Below are 20,054 nucleotides of genomic sequence, written 5' to 3' on the forward strand. Positions count from 1 at the left end.
CAAGATTCCACCACACCAACAGTATTTGTATTTGTAGTGGTATTGTTGTTGCATTGGTTGTCTTCACGAGGAGTATCAATGAATGTGAGAACAGTGTCCATATTCACTGAGAAGTGATCAATCCGACTACTACAATACTCCTATCAACATGGATGACTCACATGGACTGTATGATCAGACGACAATTGTTAATTTTTGTGTCTGATCAGAGATTGAATGAGGCGAGGATAGACAGTGTGTCACGCAAGCATTTGTGTGGTGTGTGTGCGCGTGTATGTGAGCGAGAGAGAAGGTGAGAGTGAGTGAGTGAGTGAGTGAGTGAGTGAGTGAGTGCGATTGGTGTTGATGACGCTCGAGGGAATGAATGAGGCAGTCTGACCGGGTGGGATGATAGAGATGACATAGGTGGAGTGTCGGGAAGCCAAGGAGCTGAGAACGAGAATGTGGGGGAATGCGTCTGTCAGATTGCATGCGACGGACAGGTACATTGATGGAATGCAGTCCACGAGAACACAGTGAACAGAAGAGGTGTTGAGAGAGATGAGCAGGAGCGATGTGGAGTGTTGAGCAACGAAGATGAATAGTGTTTAGTAGAAGAGAGTGTGAACAAGTGGAGGTACGAGTCAGTGTACGGAGTGATTGTGGAAAGAGACATGTAGGTAGAAGGATGGGCGGATCAGTCGTAGACGACACCAAGAGGATGTGGCTGTTGAGATTAGGATGGATAGGCGAGTGGATGTCATGGGAGTGATTGGTTTAGAATGTGTGTGAGGAACGATGTAGTGTATCGACACGAGTATTGTGGTGTGTGTGTGTGCGTGTGTGTGTGCGAGAAGTTGGGAGAATGACTGATTGATTGATTGTTTGTTGGGTTGGTTGTTTTGTTTGTTTGTTGGTTGGTTGACTGATTGAGAGATGGAATAAAGGAATGAGTGAATGACTGTCGTGTGTGAGTGAGTGAGTTATTGTTAGTGATTGTTGCTAGTGGTTTGTGGTGATATGTGTGTGGTCGGCGAAATCGAGCAGAGTGGCGCAGTGGAAGCGTGCTGGGCCCATAACCCAGAGGTCCGTGGATCGAAACCACGCTCTGCTAACGGATTTTGACAGCCATCCCTTCACACTGTCCACTCTGCCGACACAAATACACACCACTGCTCACGATCACACAACCAATCATCTCTCACCACGCTCAACATCCGCCTCAACCACTGCAACTTGACGACTGTGTTATCTGTCGACCGGTCGGTCAGGTACACACTGTGTACGCATCATCCACGTCACCAGTCCGCACCAACTTGACACACTGTTTTCACATGGACACTGTGTCCGCTGTTCACTTCACATTTGTCTCGATCCACACTGACAATCAGACTGATGTGTGCATATCGACCTCTTGCTCACAGGTGGATGTGTGCAGCATCGTCGCACACGTGCATTGCTGCTCATCAGTCGTTATCGACTCCGTCTCTAAGACACATCTTTCACAAGATTCCACCACACCAACAGTATTTGTATTTGTAGTGGTATTGTTGTTGCATTGGTTGTCTTCACGAGGAGTATCAATGAATGTGAGAACAGTGTCCGTATTCACTGAGAAGTGATCAATCCGACTACTACAATACTCCTATCAACATGGATGACTCACATGGACTGTATGATCAGACGACAATTGTTAATTTTTGTGTCTGATCAGAGATTGAATGAGGCGAGGATAGACAGTGTGTCACGCAAGCATTTGTGTGGTGTGTGTGCGCGTGTATGTGAGCGAGAGAGAAGGTGAGAGTGAGTGAGTGAGTGAGTGAGTGCGATTGGTGTTGATGACGCTCGAGGGAATGAATGAGGCAGTCTGACCGGGTGGGATGATAGAGATGACATAGGTGGAGTGTCGGGAAGCCAAGGAGCTGAGAACGAGAATGTGGGGGAATGCGTCTGTCAGATTGCATGCGACGGACAGGTACATTGATGGAATGCAGTCCACGAGAACACAGTGAACAGAAGAGGTGTTGAGAGAGATGAGCAGGAGCGATGTGGAGTGTTGAGCAACGAAGGTGAATAGTGTTTAGTAGAAGAGAGTGTGAACAAGTGGAGGTACGAGTCAGTGTACGGAGTGATTGTGGAAAGAGACATGTAGGTAGAAGGATGGGCGGATCAGTCGTAGACGACACCAAGAGGATGTGGCTGTTGAGATTAGGATGGATAGGCGAGTGGATGTCATGGGAGTGATTGGTTTAGAATGTGTGTGAGGAACGATGTAGTGTATCGACACGAGTATTGTGGTGTGTGTGTGTGCGTGTGTGTGTGCGAGAAGTTGGGAGAATGACTGATTGATTGATTGTTTGTTGGGTTGGTTGTTTTGTTTGTTTGTTGGTTGGTTGACTGATTGAGAGATGGAATAAAGGAATGAGTGAATGACTGTCGTGTGTGAGTGAGTGAGTTATTGTTAGTGATTGTTGCTAGTGGTTTGTGGTGATATGTGTGTGGTCGGCGAAATCGAGCAGAGTGGCGCAGTGGAAGCGTGCTGGGCCCATAACCCAGAGGTCCGTGGATCGAAACCACGCTCTGCTAACGGATTTTGACAGCCATCCCTTCACACTGTCCACTCTGCCGACACAAATACACACCACTGCTCACGATCACACAACCAATCATCTCTCACCACGCTCAACATCCGCCTCAACCACTGCAACTTGACGACTGTGTTATCTGTCGACCGGTCGGTCAGGTACACACTGTGTACGCATCATCCACGTCACCAGTCCGCACCAACTTGTCACACTGTTTTCACATGGACACTGTGTCCGCTGTTCACTTCACATTTGTCTCGATCCACACTGACAATCAGACTGATGTGTGCATATCGACCTCTTGCTCACAGGTGGATGTGTGCAGCATCGTCGCACACGTGCATTGCTGCTCATCAGTCGTTATCGACTCCGTCTCTAAGACACATCTTTCACAAGATTCCACCACACCAACAGTATTTGTATTTGTAGTGGTATTGTTGTTGCATTGGTTGTCTTCACGAGGAGTATCAATGAATGTGAGAACAGTGTCCATATTCACTGAGAAGTGATCAATCCGACTACTACAATACTCCTATCAACATGGATGACTCACATGGACTGTATGATCAGACGACAATTGTTAATTTTTGTGTCTGATCAGAGATTGAATGAGGCGAGGATAGACAGTGTGTCACGCAAGCATTTGTGTGGTGTGTGTGCGCGTGTATGTGAGCGAGAGAGAAGGTGAGAGTGAGTGAGTGAGTGAGTGAGTGAGTGCGATTGGTGTTGATGATGCTCGAGGGAATGAATGAGGCAGTCTGACCGGGTGGGATGATAGAGATGACATAGGTGGAGTGTCGGGAAGCCAAGGAGCTGAGAACGAGAATGTGGGGGAATGCGTCTGTCAGATTGCATGCGACGGACAGGTACATTGATGGAATGCAGTCCACGAGAACACAGTGAACAGAAGAGGTGTTGAGAGAGATGAGCAGGAGCGATGTGGAGTGTTGAGCAACGAAGGTGAATAGTGTTTAGTAGAAGAGAGTGTGAACAAGTGGAGGTACGAGTCAGTGTACGGAGTGATTGTGGAAAGAGACATGTAGGTAGAAGGATGGGCGGATCAGTCGTAGACGACACCAAGAGGATGTGGCTGTTGAGATTAGGATGGATAGGCGAGTGGATGTCATGGGAGTGATTGGTTTAGAATGTGTGTGAGGAACGATGTAGTGTATCGACACGAGTATTGTGGTGTGTGTGTGTGCGTGTGTGTGTGCGAGAAGTTGGGAGAATGACTGATTGATTGATTGTTTGTTGGGTTGGTTGTTTTGTTTGTTTGTTGGTTGGTTGACTGATTGAGAGATGGAATAAAGGAATGAGTGAATGACTGTCGTGTGTGAGTGAGTGAGTTATTGTTAGTGATTGTTGCTAGTGGTTTGTGGTGATATGTGTGTGGTCGGCGAAATCGAGCAGAGTGGCGCAGTGGAAGCGTGCTGGGCCCATAACCCAGAGGTCCGTGGATCGAAACCACGCTCTGCTAACGGATTTTGACAGCCATCCCTTCACACTGTCCACTCTGCCGACACAAATACACACCACTGCTCACGATCACACAACCAATCATCTCTCACCACGCTCAACATCCGCCTCAACCACTGCAACTTGACGACTGTGTTATCTGTCGACCGGTCGGTCAGGTACACACTGTGTACGCATCATCCACGTCACCAGTCCGCACCAACTTGTCACACTGTTTTCACATGGACACTGTGTCCGCTGTTCACTTCACATTTGTCTCGATCCACACTGACAATCAGACTGATGTGTGCATATCGACCTCTTGCTCACAGGTGGATGTGTGCAGCATCGTCGCACACGTGCATTGCTGCTCATCAGTCGTTATCGACTCCGTCTCTAAGACACATCTTTCACAAGATTCCACCACACCAACAGTATTTGTATTTGTAGTGGTATTGTTGTTGCATTGGTTGTCTTCACGAGGAGTATCAATGAATGTGAGAACAGTGTCCATATTCACTGAGAAGTGATCAATCCGACTACTACAATACTCCTATCAACATGGATGACTCACATGGACTGTATGATCAGACGACAATTGTTAATTTTTGTGTCTGATCAGAGATTGAATGAGGCGAGGATAGACAGTGTGTCACGCAAGCATTTGTGTGGTGTGTGTGCGCGTGTATGTGAGCGAGAGAGAAGGTGAGAGTGAGTGAGTGAGTGAGTGAGTGCGATTGGTGTTGATGACGCTCGAGGGAATGAATGAGGCAGTCTGACCGGGTGGGATGATAGAGATGACATAGGTGGAGTGTCGGGAAGCCAAGGAGCTGAGAACGAGAATGTGGGGGAATGCGTCTGTCAGATTGCATGCGACGGACAGGTACATTGATGGAATGCAGTCCACGAGAACACAGTGAACAGAAGAGGTGTTGAGAGAGATGAGCAGGAGCGATGTGGAGTGTTGAGCAACGAAGGTGAATAGTGTTTAGTAGAAGAGAGTGTGAACAAGTGGAGGTACGAGTCAGTGTACGGAGTGATTGTGGAAAGAGACATGTAGGTAGAAGGATGGGCGGATCAGTCGTAGACGACACCAAGAGGATGTGGCTGTTGAGATTAGGATGGATAGGCGAGTGGATGTCATGAGAGTGATTGGTTTAGAATGTGTGTGAGGAACGATGTAGTGTATCGACACGAGTATTGTGGTGTGTGTGTGTGCGTGTGTGTGTGCGAGAAGTTGGGAGAATGACTGATTGATTGATTGTTTGTTGGGTTGGTTGTTTTGTTTGTTTGTTGGTTGGTTGACTGATTGAGAGATGGAATAAAGGAATGAGTGAATGACTGTCGTGTGTGAGTGAGTGAGTTATTGTTAGTGATTGTTGCTAGTGGTTTGTGGTGATATGTGTGTGGTCGGCGAAATCGAGCAGAGTGGCGCAGTGGAAGCGTGCTGAGCCCATAACCCAGAGGTCTGTGGATCGAAACCACGCTCTGCTAACGGATTTTGACAGCCATCCCTTCACACTGTCCACTCTGCCGACACAAATACACACCACTGCTCACGATCACACAACCAATCATCTCTCACCACGCTCAACATCCGCCTCAACCACTGCAACTTGACGACTGTGTTATCTGTCGACCGGTCGGTCAGGTACACACTGTGTACGCATCATCCACGTCACCAGTCCGCACCAACTTGTCACACTGTTTTCACATGGACACTGTGTCCGCTGTTCACTTCACATTTGTCTCGATCCACACTGACAATCAGACTGATGTGTGCATATCGACCTCTTGCTCACAGGTGGATGTGTGCAGCATCGTCGCACACGTGCATTGCTGCTCATCAGTCGTTATCGACTCCGTCTCTAAGACACATCTTTCACAAGATTCCACCACACCAACAGTATTTGTATTTGTAGTGGTATTGTTGTTGCATTGGTTGTCTTCACGAGGAGTATCAATGAATGTGAGAACAGTGTCCATATTCACTGAGAAGTGATCAATCCGACTACTACAATACTCCTATCAACATGGATGACTCACATGGACTGTATGATCAGACGACAATTGTTAATTTTTGTGTCTGATCAGAGATTGAATGAGGCGAGGATAGACAGTGTGTCACGCAAGCATTTGTGTGGTGTGTGTGCGCGTGTATGTGAGCGAGAGAGAAGGTGAGAGTGAGTGAGTGAGTGAGTGAGTGAGTGCGATTGGTGTTGATGACGCTCGAGGGAATGAATGAGGCAGTCTGACCGGGTGGGATGATAGAGATGACATAGGTGGAGTGTCGGGAAGCCAAGGAGCTGAGAACGAGAATGTGGGGGAATGCGTCTGTCAGATTGCATGCGACGGACAGGTACATTGATGGAATGCAGTCCACGAGAACACAGTGAACAGAAGAGGTGTTGAGAGAGATGAGCAGGAGCGATGTGGAGTGTTGAGCAACGAAGGTGAATAGTGTTTAGTAGAAGAGAGTGTGAACAAGTGGAGGTACGAGTCAGTGTACGGAGTGATTGTGGAAAGAGACATGTAGGTAGAAGGATGGGCGGATCAGTCGTAGACGACACCAGGAGGATGTGGCTGTTGAGATTAGGATGGATAGGCGAGTGGATGTCATGGGAGTGATTGGTTTAGAATGTGTGTGAGGAACGATGTAGTGTATCGACACGAGTATTGTGGTGTGTGTGTGTGCGAGAAGTTGGGAGAATGACTGATTGATTGATTGTTTGTTGGGTTGGTTGTTTTGTTTGTTTGTTGGTTGGTTGACTGATTGAGAGATGGAATAAAGGAATGAGTGAATGACTGTCGTGTGTGAGTGAGTGAGTTATTGTTAGTGATTGTTGCTAGTGATTTGTGGTGATATGTGTGTTGTCGGCGAAATCGAGCAGAGTGGCGCAGTGGAAGCGTGCTGAGCCCATAACCCAGAGGTCTGTGGATCGAAACCACGCTCTGCTAACGGACTTTGACAGCCATCCCTTCACACTGTCCACTCTGCCGACACAAATACACACCACTGCTCACGATCACACAACCAATCATCTCTCACCACGCTCAACATCCGCCTCAACCACTGCAACTTGACGACTGTGTTATCTGTCGACCGGTCGGTCAGGTACACACTGTGTACGCATCATCCACGTCACCAGTCCGCACCAACTTGTCACACTGTTTTCACATGGACACTGTGTCCGCTGTTCACTTCACATTTGTCTCGATCCACACTGACAATCAGACTGATGTGTGCATATCGACCTCTTGCTCACAGGTGGATGTGTGCAGCATCGTCGCACACGTGCATTGCTGCTCATCAGTCGTTATCGACTCCGTCTCTAAGACACATCTTTCACAAGATTCCACCACACCAACAGTATTTGTATTTGTAGTGGTATTGTTGTTGCATTGGTTGTCTTCACGAGGAGTATCAATGAATGTGAGAACAGTGTCCGTATTCACTGAGAAGTGATCAATCCGACTACTACAATACTCCTATCAACATGGATGACTCACATGGACTGTATGATCAGACGACAATTGTTAATTTTTGTGTCTGATCAGAGATTGAATGAGGCGAGGATAGACAGTGTGTCACGCAAGCATTTGTGTGGTGTGTGTGCGCGTGTATGTGAGCGAGAGAGAAGGTGAGAGTGAGTGAGTGAGTGAGTGAGTGAGTGCGATTGGTGTTGATGACGCTCGAAGGAATGAATGAGGCAGTCTGACCGGGTGGGATGATAGAGATGACATAGGTGGAGTGTCGGGAAGCCAAGGAGCTGAGAACGAGAATGTGGGGGAATGCGTCTGTCAGATTGCATGCGACGGACAGGTACATTGATGGAATGCAGTCCACGAGAACACAGTGAACAGAAGAGGTGTTGAGAGAGACGAGCAGGAGCGATGTGGAGTGTTGAGCAACGAAGATGAATAGTGTTTAGTAGAAGAGAGTGTGAACAAGTGGAGGTACGAGTCAGTGTACGGAGTGATTGTGGAAAGAGACATGTAGGTAGAAGGATGGGCGGATCAGTCGTAGACGACACCAAGAGGATGTGGCTGTTGAGATTAGGATGGATAGGCGAGTGGATGTCATGGGAGTGATTGGTTTAGAATGTGTGTGAGGAACGATGTAGTGTATCGACACGAGTATTGTGGTGTGTGTGTGTGTGTGTGTGTGCGAGAAGTTGGGAGAATGACTGATTGATTGATTGTTTGTTGGGTCGGTTGTTTTGTTTGTTTGTTGGTTGGTTGACTGATTGAGAGATGGAATAAAGGAATGAGTGAATGACTGTCGTGTGTGAGTGAGTGAGTTATTGTTAGTGATTGTTGCTAGTGATTTGTGGTGATATGTGTGTTGTCGGCGAAATCGAGCAGAGTGGCGCAGTGGAAGCGTGCTGAGCCCATAACCCAGAGGTCTGTGGATCGAAACCACGCTCTGCTAACGGATTTTGACAGCCATCCCTTCACACTGTCCACTCTGCCGACACAAATACACACCACTGCTCACGATCACACAACCAATCATCTCTCACCACGCTCAACATCCGCCTCAACCACTGCAACTTGACGACTGTGTTATCTGTCGACCGGTCGGTCAGGTACACACTGTGTACGCATCATCCACGTCACCAGTCCGCACCAACTTGTCACACTGTTTTCACATGGACACTGTGTCCGCTGTTCACTTCACATTTGTCTCGATCCACACTGACAATCAGACTGATGTGTGCATATCGACCTCTTGCTCACAGGTGGATGTGTGCAGCATCGTCGCACACGTGCATTGCTGCTCATCAGTCGTTATCGACTCCGTCTCTAAGACACATCTTTCACAAGATTCCACCACACCAACAGTATTTGTATTTGTAGTGGTATTGTTGTTGCATTGGTTGTCTTCACGAGGAGTATCAATGAATGTGAGAACAGTGTCCGTATTCACTGAGAAGTGATCAATCCGACTACTACAATACTCCTATCAACATGGATGACTCACATGGACTGTATGATCAGACGACAATTGTTAATTTTTGTGTCTGATCAGAGATTGAATGAGGCGAGGATAGACAGTGTGTCACGCAAGCATTTGTGTGGTGTGTGTGCGCGTGTATGTGAGCGAGAGAGAAGGTGAGAGTGAGTGAGTGAGTGAGTGAGTGCGATTGGTGTTGATGACGCTCGAGGGAATGAATGAGGCAGTCTGACCGGGTGGGATGATAGAGATGACATAGGTGGAGTGTCGGGAAGCCAAGGAGCTGAGAACGAGAATGTGGGGGAATGCGTCTGTCAGATTGCATGCGACGGACAGGTACATTGATGGAATGCAGTCCACGAGAACACAGTGAACAGAAGAGGTGTTGAGAGAGATGAGCAGGAGCGATGTGGAGTGTTGAGCAACGAAGGTGAATAGTGTTTAGTAGAAGAGAGTGTGAACAAGTGGAGGTACGAGTCAGTGTACGGAGTGATTGTGGAAAGAGACATGTAGGTAGAAGGATGGGCGGATCAGTCGTAGACGACACCAGGAGGATGTGGCTGTTGAGATTAGGATGGATAGGCGAGTGGATGTCATGAGAGTGATTGGTTTAGAATGTGTGTGAGGAACGATGTAGTGTATCGACACGAGTATTGTGGTGTGTGTGTGTGCGTGTGTGTGTGCGAGAAGTTGGGAGAATGACTGATTGATTGATTGTTTGTTGGGTTGGTTGTTTTGTTTGTTTGTTGGTTGGTTGACTGATTGAGAGATGGAATAAAGGAATGAGTGAATGACTGTCGTGTGTGAGTGAGTGAGTTATTGTTAGTGATTGTTGCTAGTGGTTTGTGGTGATATGTGTGTTGTCGGCGAAATCGAGCAGAGTGGCGCAGTGGAAGCGTGCTGGGCCCATAACCCAGAGGTCCGTGGATCGAAACCACGCTCTGCTAACGGATTTTGACAGCCATCCCTTCACACTGTCCACTCTGCCGACACAAATACACACCACTGCTCACGATCACACAACCAATCATCTCTCACCACGCTCAACATCCGCCTCAACCACTGCAACTTGACGACTGTGTTATCTGTCGACCGGTCGGTCAGGTACACACTGTGTACGCATCATCCACGTCACCAGTCCGCACCAACTTGTCACACTGTTTTCACATGGACACTGTGTCCGCTGTTCACTTCACATTTGTCTCGATCCACACTGACATCAGACTGATGTGTGCATATCGACCTCTTGCTCACAGGTGGATGTGTGCAGCATCGTCGCACACGTGCATTGCTGCTCATCAGTCGTTATCGACTCCGTCTCTAAGACACATCTTTCACAAGATTCCACCACACCAACAGTATTTGTATTTGTAGTGGTATTGTTGTTGCATTGGTTGTCTTCACGAGGAGTATCAATGAATGTGAGAACAGTGTCCATATTCACTGAGAAGTGATCAATCCGACTACTACAATACTCCTATCAACATGGATGACTCACATGGACTGTATGATCAGACGACAATTGTTAATTTTTGTGTCTGATCAGAGATTGAATGAGGCGAGGATAGACAGTGTGTCACGCAAGCATTTGTGTGGTGTGTGTGCGCGTGTATGTGAGCGAGAGAGAAGGTGAGGGTGAGTGAGTGAGTGAGTGAGTGCGATTGGTGTTGATGACGCTCGAGGGAATGAATGAGGCAGTCTGACCGGGTGGGATGATAGAGATGACATAGGTGGAGTGTCGGGAAGCCAAGGAGCTGAGAACGAGAATGTGGGGGAATGCGTCTGTCAGATTGCATGCGACGGACAGGTACATTGATGGAATGCAGTCCACGAGAACACAGTGAACAGAAGAGGTGTTGAGAGAGATGAGCAGGAGCGATGTGGAGTGTTGAGCAACGAAGATGAATAGTGTTTAGTAGAAGAGAGTGTGAACAAGTGGAGGTACGAGTCAGTGTACGGAGTGATTGTGGAAAGAGACATGTAGGTAGAAGGATGGGCGGATCAGTCGTAGACGACACCAAGAGGATGTGGCTGTTGAGATTAGGATGGATAGGCGAGTGGATGTCATGGGAGTGATTGGTTTAGAATGTGTGTGAGGAACGATGTAGTGTATCGACACGAGTATTGTGGTGTGTGTGTGTGTGTGCGAGAAGTTGGGAGAATGACTGATTGATTGATTGTTTGTTGGGTTGGTTGTTTTGTTTGTTTGTTGGTTGGTTGACTGATTGAGAGATGGAATAAAGGAATGAGTGAATGACTGTCGTGTGTGAGTGAGTGAGTTATTGTTAGTGATTGTTGCTAGTGGTTTGTGGTGATATGTGTGTGGTCGGCGAAATCGAGCAGAGTGGCGCAGTGGAAGCGTGCTGGGCCCATAACCCAGAGGTCCGTGGATCGAAACCACGCTCTGCTAACGGATTTTGACAGCCATCCCTTCACACTGTCCACTCTGCCGACACAAATACACACCACTGCTCACGATCACACAACCAATCATCTCTCACCACGCTCAACATCCGCCTCAACCACTGCAACTTGACGACTGTGTTATCTGTCGACCGGTCGGTCAGGTACACACTGTGTACGCATCATCCACGTCACCAGTCCGCACCAACTTGTCACACTGTTTTCACATGGACACTGTGTCCGCTGTTCACTTCACATTTGTCTCGATCCACACTGACAATCAGACTGATGTGTGCATATCGACCTCTTGCTCACAGGTGGATGTGTGCAGCATCGTCGCACACGTGCATTGCTGCTCATCAGTCGTTATCGACTCCGTCTCTAAGACACATCTTTCACAAGATTCCACCACACCAACAGTATTTGTATTTGTAGTGGTATTGTTGTTGCATTGGTTGTCTTCACGAGGAGTATCAATGAATGTGAGAACAGTGTCCATATTCACTGAGAAGTGATCAATCCGACTACTACAATACTCCTATCAACATGGATGACTCACATGGACTGTATGATCAGACGACAATTGTTAATTTTTGTGTCTGATCAGAGATTGAATGAGGCGAGGATAGACAGTGTGTCACGCAAGCATTTGTGTGGTGTGTGTGCGCGTGTATGTGAGCGAGAGAGAAGGTGAGAGTGAGTGAGTGAGTGAGTGAGTGCGATTGGTGTTGATGACGCTCGAGGGAATGAATGAGGCAGTCTGACCGGGTGGGATGATAGAGATGACATAGGTGGAGTGTCGGGAAGCCAAGGAGCTGAGAACGAGAATGTGGGGGAATGCGTCTGTCAGATTGCATGCGACGGACAGGTACATTGATGGAATGCAGTCCACGAGAACACAGTGAACAGAAGAGGTGTTGAGAGAGACGAGCAGGAGCGATGTGGAGTGTTGAGCAACGAAGATGAATAGTGTTTAGTAGAAGAGAGTGTGAACAAGTGGAGGTACGAGTCAGTGTACGGAGTGATTGTGGAAAGAGACATGTAGGTAGAAGGATGGGCGGATCAGTCGTAGACGACACCAAGAGGATGTGGCTGTTGAGATTAGGATGGATAGGCGAGTGGATGTCATGGGAGTGATTGGTTTAGAATGTGTGTGAGGAACGATGTAGTGTATCGACACGAGTATTGTGGTGTGTGTGTGTGTGTGCGAGAAGTTGGGAGAATGACTGATTGATTGATTGTTTGTTGGGTTGGTTGTTTTGTTTGTTTGTTGGTTGGTTGACTGATTGAGAGATGGAATAAAGGAATGAGTGAATGACTGTCGTGTGTGAGTGAGTGAGTTATTGTTAGTGATTGTTGCTAGTGGTTTGTGGTGATATGTGTGTGGTCGGCGAAATCGAGCAGAGTGGCGCAGTGGAAGCGTGCTGGGCCCATAACCCAGAGGTCCGTGGATCGAAACCACGCTCTGCTAACGGATTTTGACAGCCATCCCTTCACACTGTCCACTCTGCCGACACAAATACACACCACTGCTCACGATCACACAACCAATCATCTCTCACCACGCTCAACATCCGCCTCAACCACTGCAACTTGACGACTGTGTTATCTGTCGACCGGTCGGTCAGGTACACACTGTGTACGCATCATCCACGTCACCAGTCCGCACCAACTTGTCACACTGTTTTCACATGGACACTGTGTCCGCTGTTCACTTCACATTTGTCTCGATCCACACTGACAACCAGACTGATGTGTGCATATCGACCTCTTGCTCACAGGTGGATGTGTGCAGCATCGTCGCACACGTGCATTGCTGCTCATCAGTCGTTATCGACTCCGTCTCTAAGACACATCTTTCACAAGATTCCACCACACCAACAGTATTTGTATTTGTAGTGGTATTGTTGTTGCATTGGTTGTCTTCACGAGGAGTATCAATGAATGTGAGAACAGTGTCCATATTCACTGAGAAGTGATCAATCCGACTACTACAATACTCCTATCAACATGGATGACTCACATGGACTGTATGATCAGACGACAATTGTTAATTTTTGTGTCTGATCAGAGATTGAATGAGGCGAGGATAGACAGTGTGTCACGCAAGCATTTGTGTGGTGTGTGTGCGCGTGTATGTGAGCGAGAGAGAAGGTGAGAGTGAGTGAGTGAGTGAGTGAGTGAGTGAGTGAGTGCGATTGGTGTTGATGATGCTCGAGGGAATGAATGAGGCAGTCTGACCGGGTGGGATGATAGAGATGACATAGGTGGAGTGTCGGGAAGCCAAGGAGCTGAGAACGAGAATGTGGGGGAATGCGTCTGTCAGATTGCATGCGACGGACAGGTACATTGATGGAATGCAGTCCACGAGAACACAGTGAACAGAAGAGGTGTTGAGAGAGATGAGCAGGAGCGATGTGGAGTGTTGAGCAACGAAGATGAATAGTGTTTAGTAGAAGAGAGTGTGAACAAGTGGAGGTACGAGTCAGTGTACGGAGTGATTGTGGAAAGAGACATGTAGGTAGAAGGATGGGCGGATCAGTCGTAGACGACACCAAGAGGATGTGGCTGTTGAGATTAGGATGGATAGGCGAGTGGATGTCATGGGAGTGATTGGTTTAGAATGTGTGTGAGGAACGATGTAGTGTATCGACACGAGTATTGTGGTGTGTGTGTGTGCGTGTGTGTGTGCGAGAAGTTGGGAGAATGACTGATTGATTGATTGTTTGTTGGGTTGGTTGTTTTGTTTGTTTGTTGGTTGGTTGACTGATTGAGAGATGGAATAAAGGAATGAGTGAATGACTGTCGTGTGTGAGTGAGTGAGTTATTGTTAGTGATTGTTGCTAGTGGTTTGTGGTGATATGTGTGTGGTCGGCGAAATCGAGCAGAGTGGCGCAGTGGAAGCGTGCTGGGCCCATAACCCAGAGGTCCGTGGATCGAAACCACGCTCTGCTAACGGATTTTGACAGCCATCCCTTCACACTGTCCACTCTGCCGACACAAATACACACCACTGCTCACGATCACACAACCAATCATCTCTCACCACGCTCAACATCCGCCTCAACCACTGCAACTTGACGACTGTGTTATCTGTCGACCGGTCGGTCAGGTACACACTGTGTACGCATCATCCACGTCACCAGTCCGCACCAACTTGTCACACTGTTTTCACATGGACACTGTGTCCGCTGTTCACTTCACATTTGTTTCGATCCACACTGACAACCAGACTGATGTGTGCATATCGACCTCTTGCTCACAGGTGGATGTGTGCAGCATCGTCGCACACGTGCATTGCTGCTCATCAGTCGTTATCGACTCCGTCTCTAAGACACATCTTTCACAAGATTCCACCACACCAACAGTATTTGTATTTGTAGTGGTATTGTTGTTGCATTGGTTGTCTTCACGAGGAGTATCAATGAATGTGAGAACAGTGTCCATATTCACTGAGAAGTGATCAATCCGACTACTACAATACTCCTATCAACATGGATGACTCACATGGACTGTATGATCAGACGACAATTGTTAATTTTTGTGTCTGATCAGAGATTGAATGAGGCGAGGATAGACAGTGTGTCACGCAAGCATTTGTGTGGTGTGTGTGCGCGTGTATGTGAGCGAGAGAGAAGGTGAGAGTGAGTGAGTGAGTGAGTGCGATTGGTGTTGATGACGCTCGAGGGAATGAATGAGGCAGTCTGACCGGGTGGGATGATAGAGATGACATAGGTGGAGTGTCGGGAAGCCAAGGAGCTGAGAACGAGAATGTGGGGGAATGCGTCTGTCAGATTGCATGCGACGGACAGGTACATTGATGGAATGCAGTCCACGAGAACACAGTGAACAGAAGAGGTGTTGAGAGAGATGAGCAGGAGCGATGTGGAGTGTTGAGCAACGAAGGTGAATAGTGTTTAGTAGAAGAGAGTGTGAACAAGTGGAGGTACGAGTCAGTGTACGGAGTGATTGTGGAAAGAGACATGTAGGTAGAAGGATGGGCGGATCAGTCGTAGACGACACCAAGAGGATGTGGCTGTTGAGATTAGGATGGATAGGCGAGTGGATGTCATGGGAGTGATTGGTTTAGAATGTGTGTGAGGAACGATGTAGTGTATCGACACGAGTGTGTGTGTGTGCGTGTGTGTGTGCGAGAAGTTGGGAGAATGACTGATTGATTGATTGTTTGTTGGGTTGGTTGTTTTGTTTGTTTGTTGGTTGGTTGACTGATTGAGAGATGGAATAAAGGAATGAGTGAATGACTGTCGTGTGTGAGTGAGTGAGTTATTGTTAGTGATTGTTGCTAGTGGTTTGTGGTGATATGTGTGTGGTCGGCGAAATCGAGCAGAGTGGCGCAGTGGAAGCGTGCTGGGCCCATAACCCAGAGGTCCGTGGATCGAAACCACGCTCTGCTAACGGATTTTGACAGCCATCCCTTCACACTGTCCACTCTGCCGACACAAATACACACCACTGCTCACGATCACACAACCAATCATCTCTCACCACGCTCAACATCCGCCTCAACCACTGCAACTTGACGACTGTGTTATCTGTCGACCGGTCGGTCAGGTACACACTGTGTACGCATCATCCACGTCACCAGTCCGCACCAACTTGTCACACTGTTTTCACATGGACACTGTGTCCGCTGTTCACTTCACATTTGTCTCGATCCACACTGACAATCAGACTGATGTGTGCATATCGACCTCTTGCTCACAGGTGGATGTGTGCAGCATCGTCGCACACGTGCATTGCTGCTCATCAGTCGTTATCGACTCCGTCTCTAAGACACATCTTTCACAAGATTCCACCACACCAACAGTATTTGTATTTGTAGTGGTATTGTTGTTGCATTGGTTGTCTTCACGAGGAGTATCAATGAATGTGAGAACAGTGTCCATATTCACTGAGAAGTGATCAATCCGACTACTACAATACTCCTATCAACATGGATGACTCACATGGACTGTATGATCAGACGACAATTGTTAATTTTTGTGTCTGATCAGAGATTGAATGAGGCGAGGATAGACAGTGTGTCACGCAAGCATTTGTGTGGTGTGTGTGCGCGTGTATGTGAGCGAGAGAGAAGGTGAGAGTGAGTGAGTGAGTGAGTGAGTGCGATTGGTGTTGATGACGCTCGAAGGAATGAATGAGGCAGTCTGACCGGGTGGGATGATAGAGATGACATAGGTGGAGTGTCGGGAAGCCAAGGAGCTGAGAACGAGAATGTGGGGGAATGCGTCTGTCAGATTGCATGCGACGGACAGGTACATTGATGGAATGCAGTCCACGAGAACACAGTGAACAGAAGAGGTGTTGAGAGAGATGAGCAGGAGCGATGTGGAGTGTTGAGCAACGAAGGTGAATAGTGTTTAGTAGAAGAGAGTGTGAACAAGTGGAGGTACGAGTCAGTGTACGGAGTGATTGTGGAAAGAGACATGTAGGTAGAAGGATGGGCGGATCAGTCGTAGACGACACCAAGAGGATGTGGCTGTTGAGATTAGGATGGATAGGCGAGTGGATGTCATGGGAGTGATTGGTTTAGAATGTGTGTGAGGAACGATGTAGTGTATCGACACGAGTATTGTGGTGTGTGTGTGTGTGTGCGAGAAGTTGGGAGAATGACTGATTGATTGATTGTTTGTTGGGTTGGTTGTTTTGTTTGTTTGTTGGTTGGTTGACTGATTGAGAGATGGAATAAAGGAATGAGTGAATGACTGTCGTGTGTGAGTGAGTGAGTTATTGTTAGTGATTGTTGCTAGTGGTTTGTGGTGATATGTGTGTGGTCGGCGAAATCGAGCAGAGTGGCGCAGTGGAAGCGTGCTGGGCCCATAACCCAGAGGTCCGTGGATCGAAACCACGCTCTGCTAACGGATTTTGACAGACATCTTTCGAGGGGATGAATGAGGAACTTTGCTTCTCTGGATTCTCTCGCTTCATTTAATTCTTGTATTTCATTTTTCTTTTCATGTGTTATCGTTCATTCTTTTTTTTTGCTCTTTATTTTCGTTACTTTTAGTTTTTCTGTCTTTCCTGGTCTTTTGAGTTTTAGTGGTATTTCCTTCATGTGTTGCTCATTATGTTCACACTATTCTACGATAATTTCTTTGGTTTCATTCTTTTCTGATCTTCTTTACATTCCTTTTTAACCGAGGTTTTCTATTTGCTTTATATTCTTTTTCTGTTTGTTTATTCTTTTTTTACGATTCCTATATCTGGATACATTTCTATACGATTAATGTTAGGGACTATTTGTGTTGATTTACTTTGTTTTGCTTATTATCGCATTGTCTTTTTAAGTGCCATAACTTTGATATCATTACTTTTCCGTGCTATTCTTTTTGAAATATTGTTAAACTACTTTTAAACGGTTAGTAGTATAAAATCATTTAATGATATTAGTTGTTGTGTTAGATAGTTCTTGTCGTATTGTAGTGAACAAGAACACAAGTGGGGACAATTGAATGTATTTTAGCACAACATTACAGAATATCTCATTAAAATCTGATAACCATACCATAAACAGTTAATTTGCAAACTAGTAATCAATTATCTCAATCTTGACCATTCCTTCTGTAAATATCAGTCCATAGTCTCCGATTATAATTGTTCATTCATTTTCGTATAAATCGCGTGCCGTACCCGTTCTCTCCTTATCGATCTTCTACTGAAATACATTCAATGCCCAACCATCACCATATACTACTTATAGGGATATAAGTAGACCACACCCCAGTATGACTGTTTTGTTTGCATTAATTTTTTGATTTTCATCACATTTATGAGTTAATTGATTTCTATAGATTCAGGGTAATGTATTTATACTAAGACAAACACTTGTCCTTTTATCTCAGTAATAAATTAACTTGATTACTTGATTGTGATGTCAGTGTTAGTTTGACATTTGAAATAAATGTTATGATAGATCTAATACATTTTGTGTCTTGCCATCTATTATGAAATCAATACTCGATGAGGTTCCCATACCTACTTTTGAGTCTCTAGAATCAATTTTTTCTTTGATATCAATCACATTAACTCCGATACAAGGCAAGTATATCAATACAGTTTTAAACTTCATCTTTTTTTTCATTGCCATAACAATTTCCTATTTTCTTCGATTCGATCTCCCTAACCTTCTGTTGACAGACATTCCACTTCTGACTGATGTTATATACTACTTATATCGGCATATACAAGTAGCATACACCACAAAGGGTGTCACAAATTACTTCTGAATATATAAACTATGTATTATTTCTGTTTTTCATTCCCTCTCCTTATTCACTTCCCTTCGACACTTTTGCCTATTGTCTTATACTACTGATTTATATTCAGTAAATAGTTGTATTCCTGGCAATTTTTAAGCTTATATTGTAACGCAAGTCTGTATTTCTTATTATAATGACTTTATCTCAGTCATTGAAGCAGTTATTCATAACTTAGTATATTTCATTAACCCTTCTTTAAACTCAACAGTCTCTATATTGTTAGCTCTTGGTTCGGTTTCCACTTGTTGATAAACTGTTACCAAGTTTTAGACAGAGCTAACAGCTGTCTTTTACACTAACGTATGTTGTAATTGTGCTTTATATTACTATTGCAGGAAGCCCTTTTTCATTTCAGACAAGATGAAGCGTTAAACGCAGCAGACACCTCACAAGTTGATGTTTGCAACTAGTTTTGTATAGTATTCAATAAAGAACCACTGTTTTGCACAAATCATTGTTTTGAGAACTTCGATTTTGCGTGTATCTCAATGGGGTGACCTAGGCGCCTCGATAGATTCAACGCTGAGGTTATAGGTTCTGATCTACGTAGCTATTGGCATGTGTAGGGGACATGGTTAAACTTCATTCCGAAATGATAAAAGTATAAGATAGATCACTCAAGATGATTTGATTTTATCTACCCCATAACCACTGTCAACTAGGTGTGCCAAGATAGGACAGGATATTGTGTTTGTCTGGCCCTTTCTGTACCAAGCTTGGAGATGTTTACTCATTCGTTGTTTCAGTTGCCTGATGGCAAGCTCAACTATTTCTTCAAAAGCAGCTGAGTTTTTAGATGTATATGGAAGAAGCAAACTCAGGTAACATCCTATGTTTGAGTAGATATCACTGGTCTACTAGAATATGTCAGTGTAAGATCAGCTGCATAGAATTTCCCGTTTACTACTTTAGTATCAGGTTTTTTTCCCAAAGTCATCCATAAAAAACCAGATCTCGTAGCTTGGGATAAGGAAGCATGTTTCTCTTTCGTGTAGATAAATAAAGAGAAAATTAAAATCCTGAGAATGAATGTAAACATATAATGTTATTTTTTTAATGAAAGAAAATCAATGAAATTCCAGAAAAACCTTCAAAATAGGTGAGCACTTGATAACAAACAAAAGTTTACATGCAAACATGATCAGAAAAAAACTGCGTTGGTGAAACTAGATCCAGTCGCTGAGATAATCATAACCCAGAAATCGAATTTAAAGCATTAAAGGACAGGAGCACTCATCGTTCTTCATCAATGGCAGACACAACTGATTGTATTTAAGTAGCATCATACATGATGAGAAATTCAAGCTATTTACTATTGATGAATTGTAGTATAGCACAGTAAACAAAAGTAATTATGGAGATCAACAAAAATATAGTCATATAAGTTGATTGCTT

The 20,054-nt window shown here is 45.7% G+C and overlaps 1 protein-coding gene and 1 non-coding gene across 2 annotated transcripts; both read left to right on the plus strand.

Annotated features, from left to right (window-relative positions):
- Positions 1–10,143: 10,143 nt before the first annotated feature.
- On the plus strand, positions 10,144–10,350 carry Smp_204460 (unnamed protein product; the record flags this gene model as incomplete). Its single annotated transcript, XM_018790678.1, has 1 exon — positions 10,144–10,350. One exon carries the CDS (start codon positions 10,144–10,146, stop codon positions 10,348–10,350), a length of 207 nt encoding a protein of 68 aa, XP_018646074.1.
- Positions 10,351–17,186: 6,836 nt separating this feature from the next.
- On the plus strand, positions 17,187–17,257 carry Smp_tRNA_01718_Met_CAT.1.1. The gene has a single exon. It is a non-coding gene (tRNA).
- Positions 17,258–20,054: the final 2,797 nt, after the last annotated feature.

This window comes from Schistosoma mansoni (genome assembly GCF_000237925.1).
Source record: "Schistosoma mansoni, WGS project CABG00000000 data, supercontig 0041, strain Puerto Rico, whole genome shotgun sequence".
NCBI classification, from domain to species: Eukaryota; Metazoa; Platyhelminthes; class Trematoda; order Strigeidida; family Schistosomatidae; genus Schistosoma; species Schistosoma mansoni.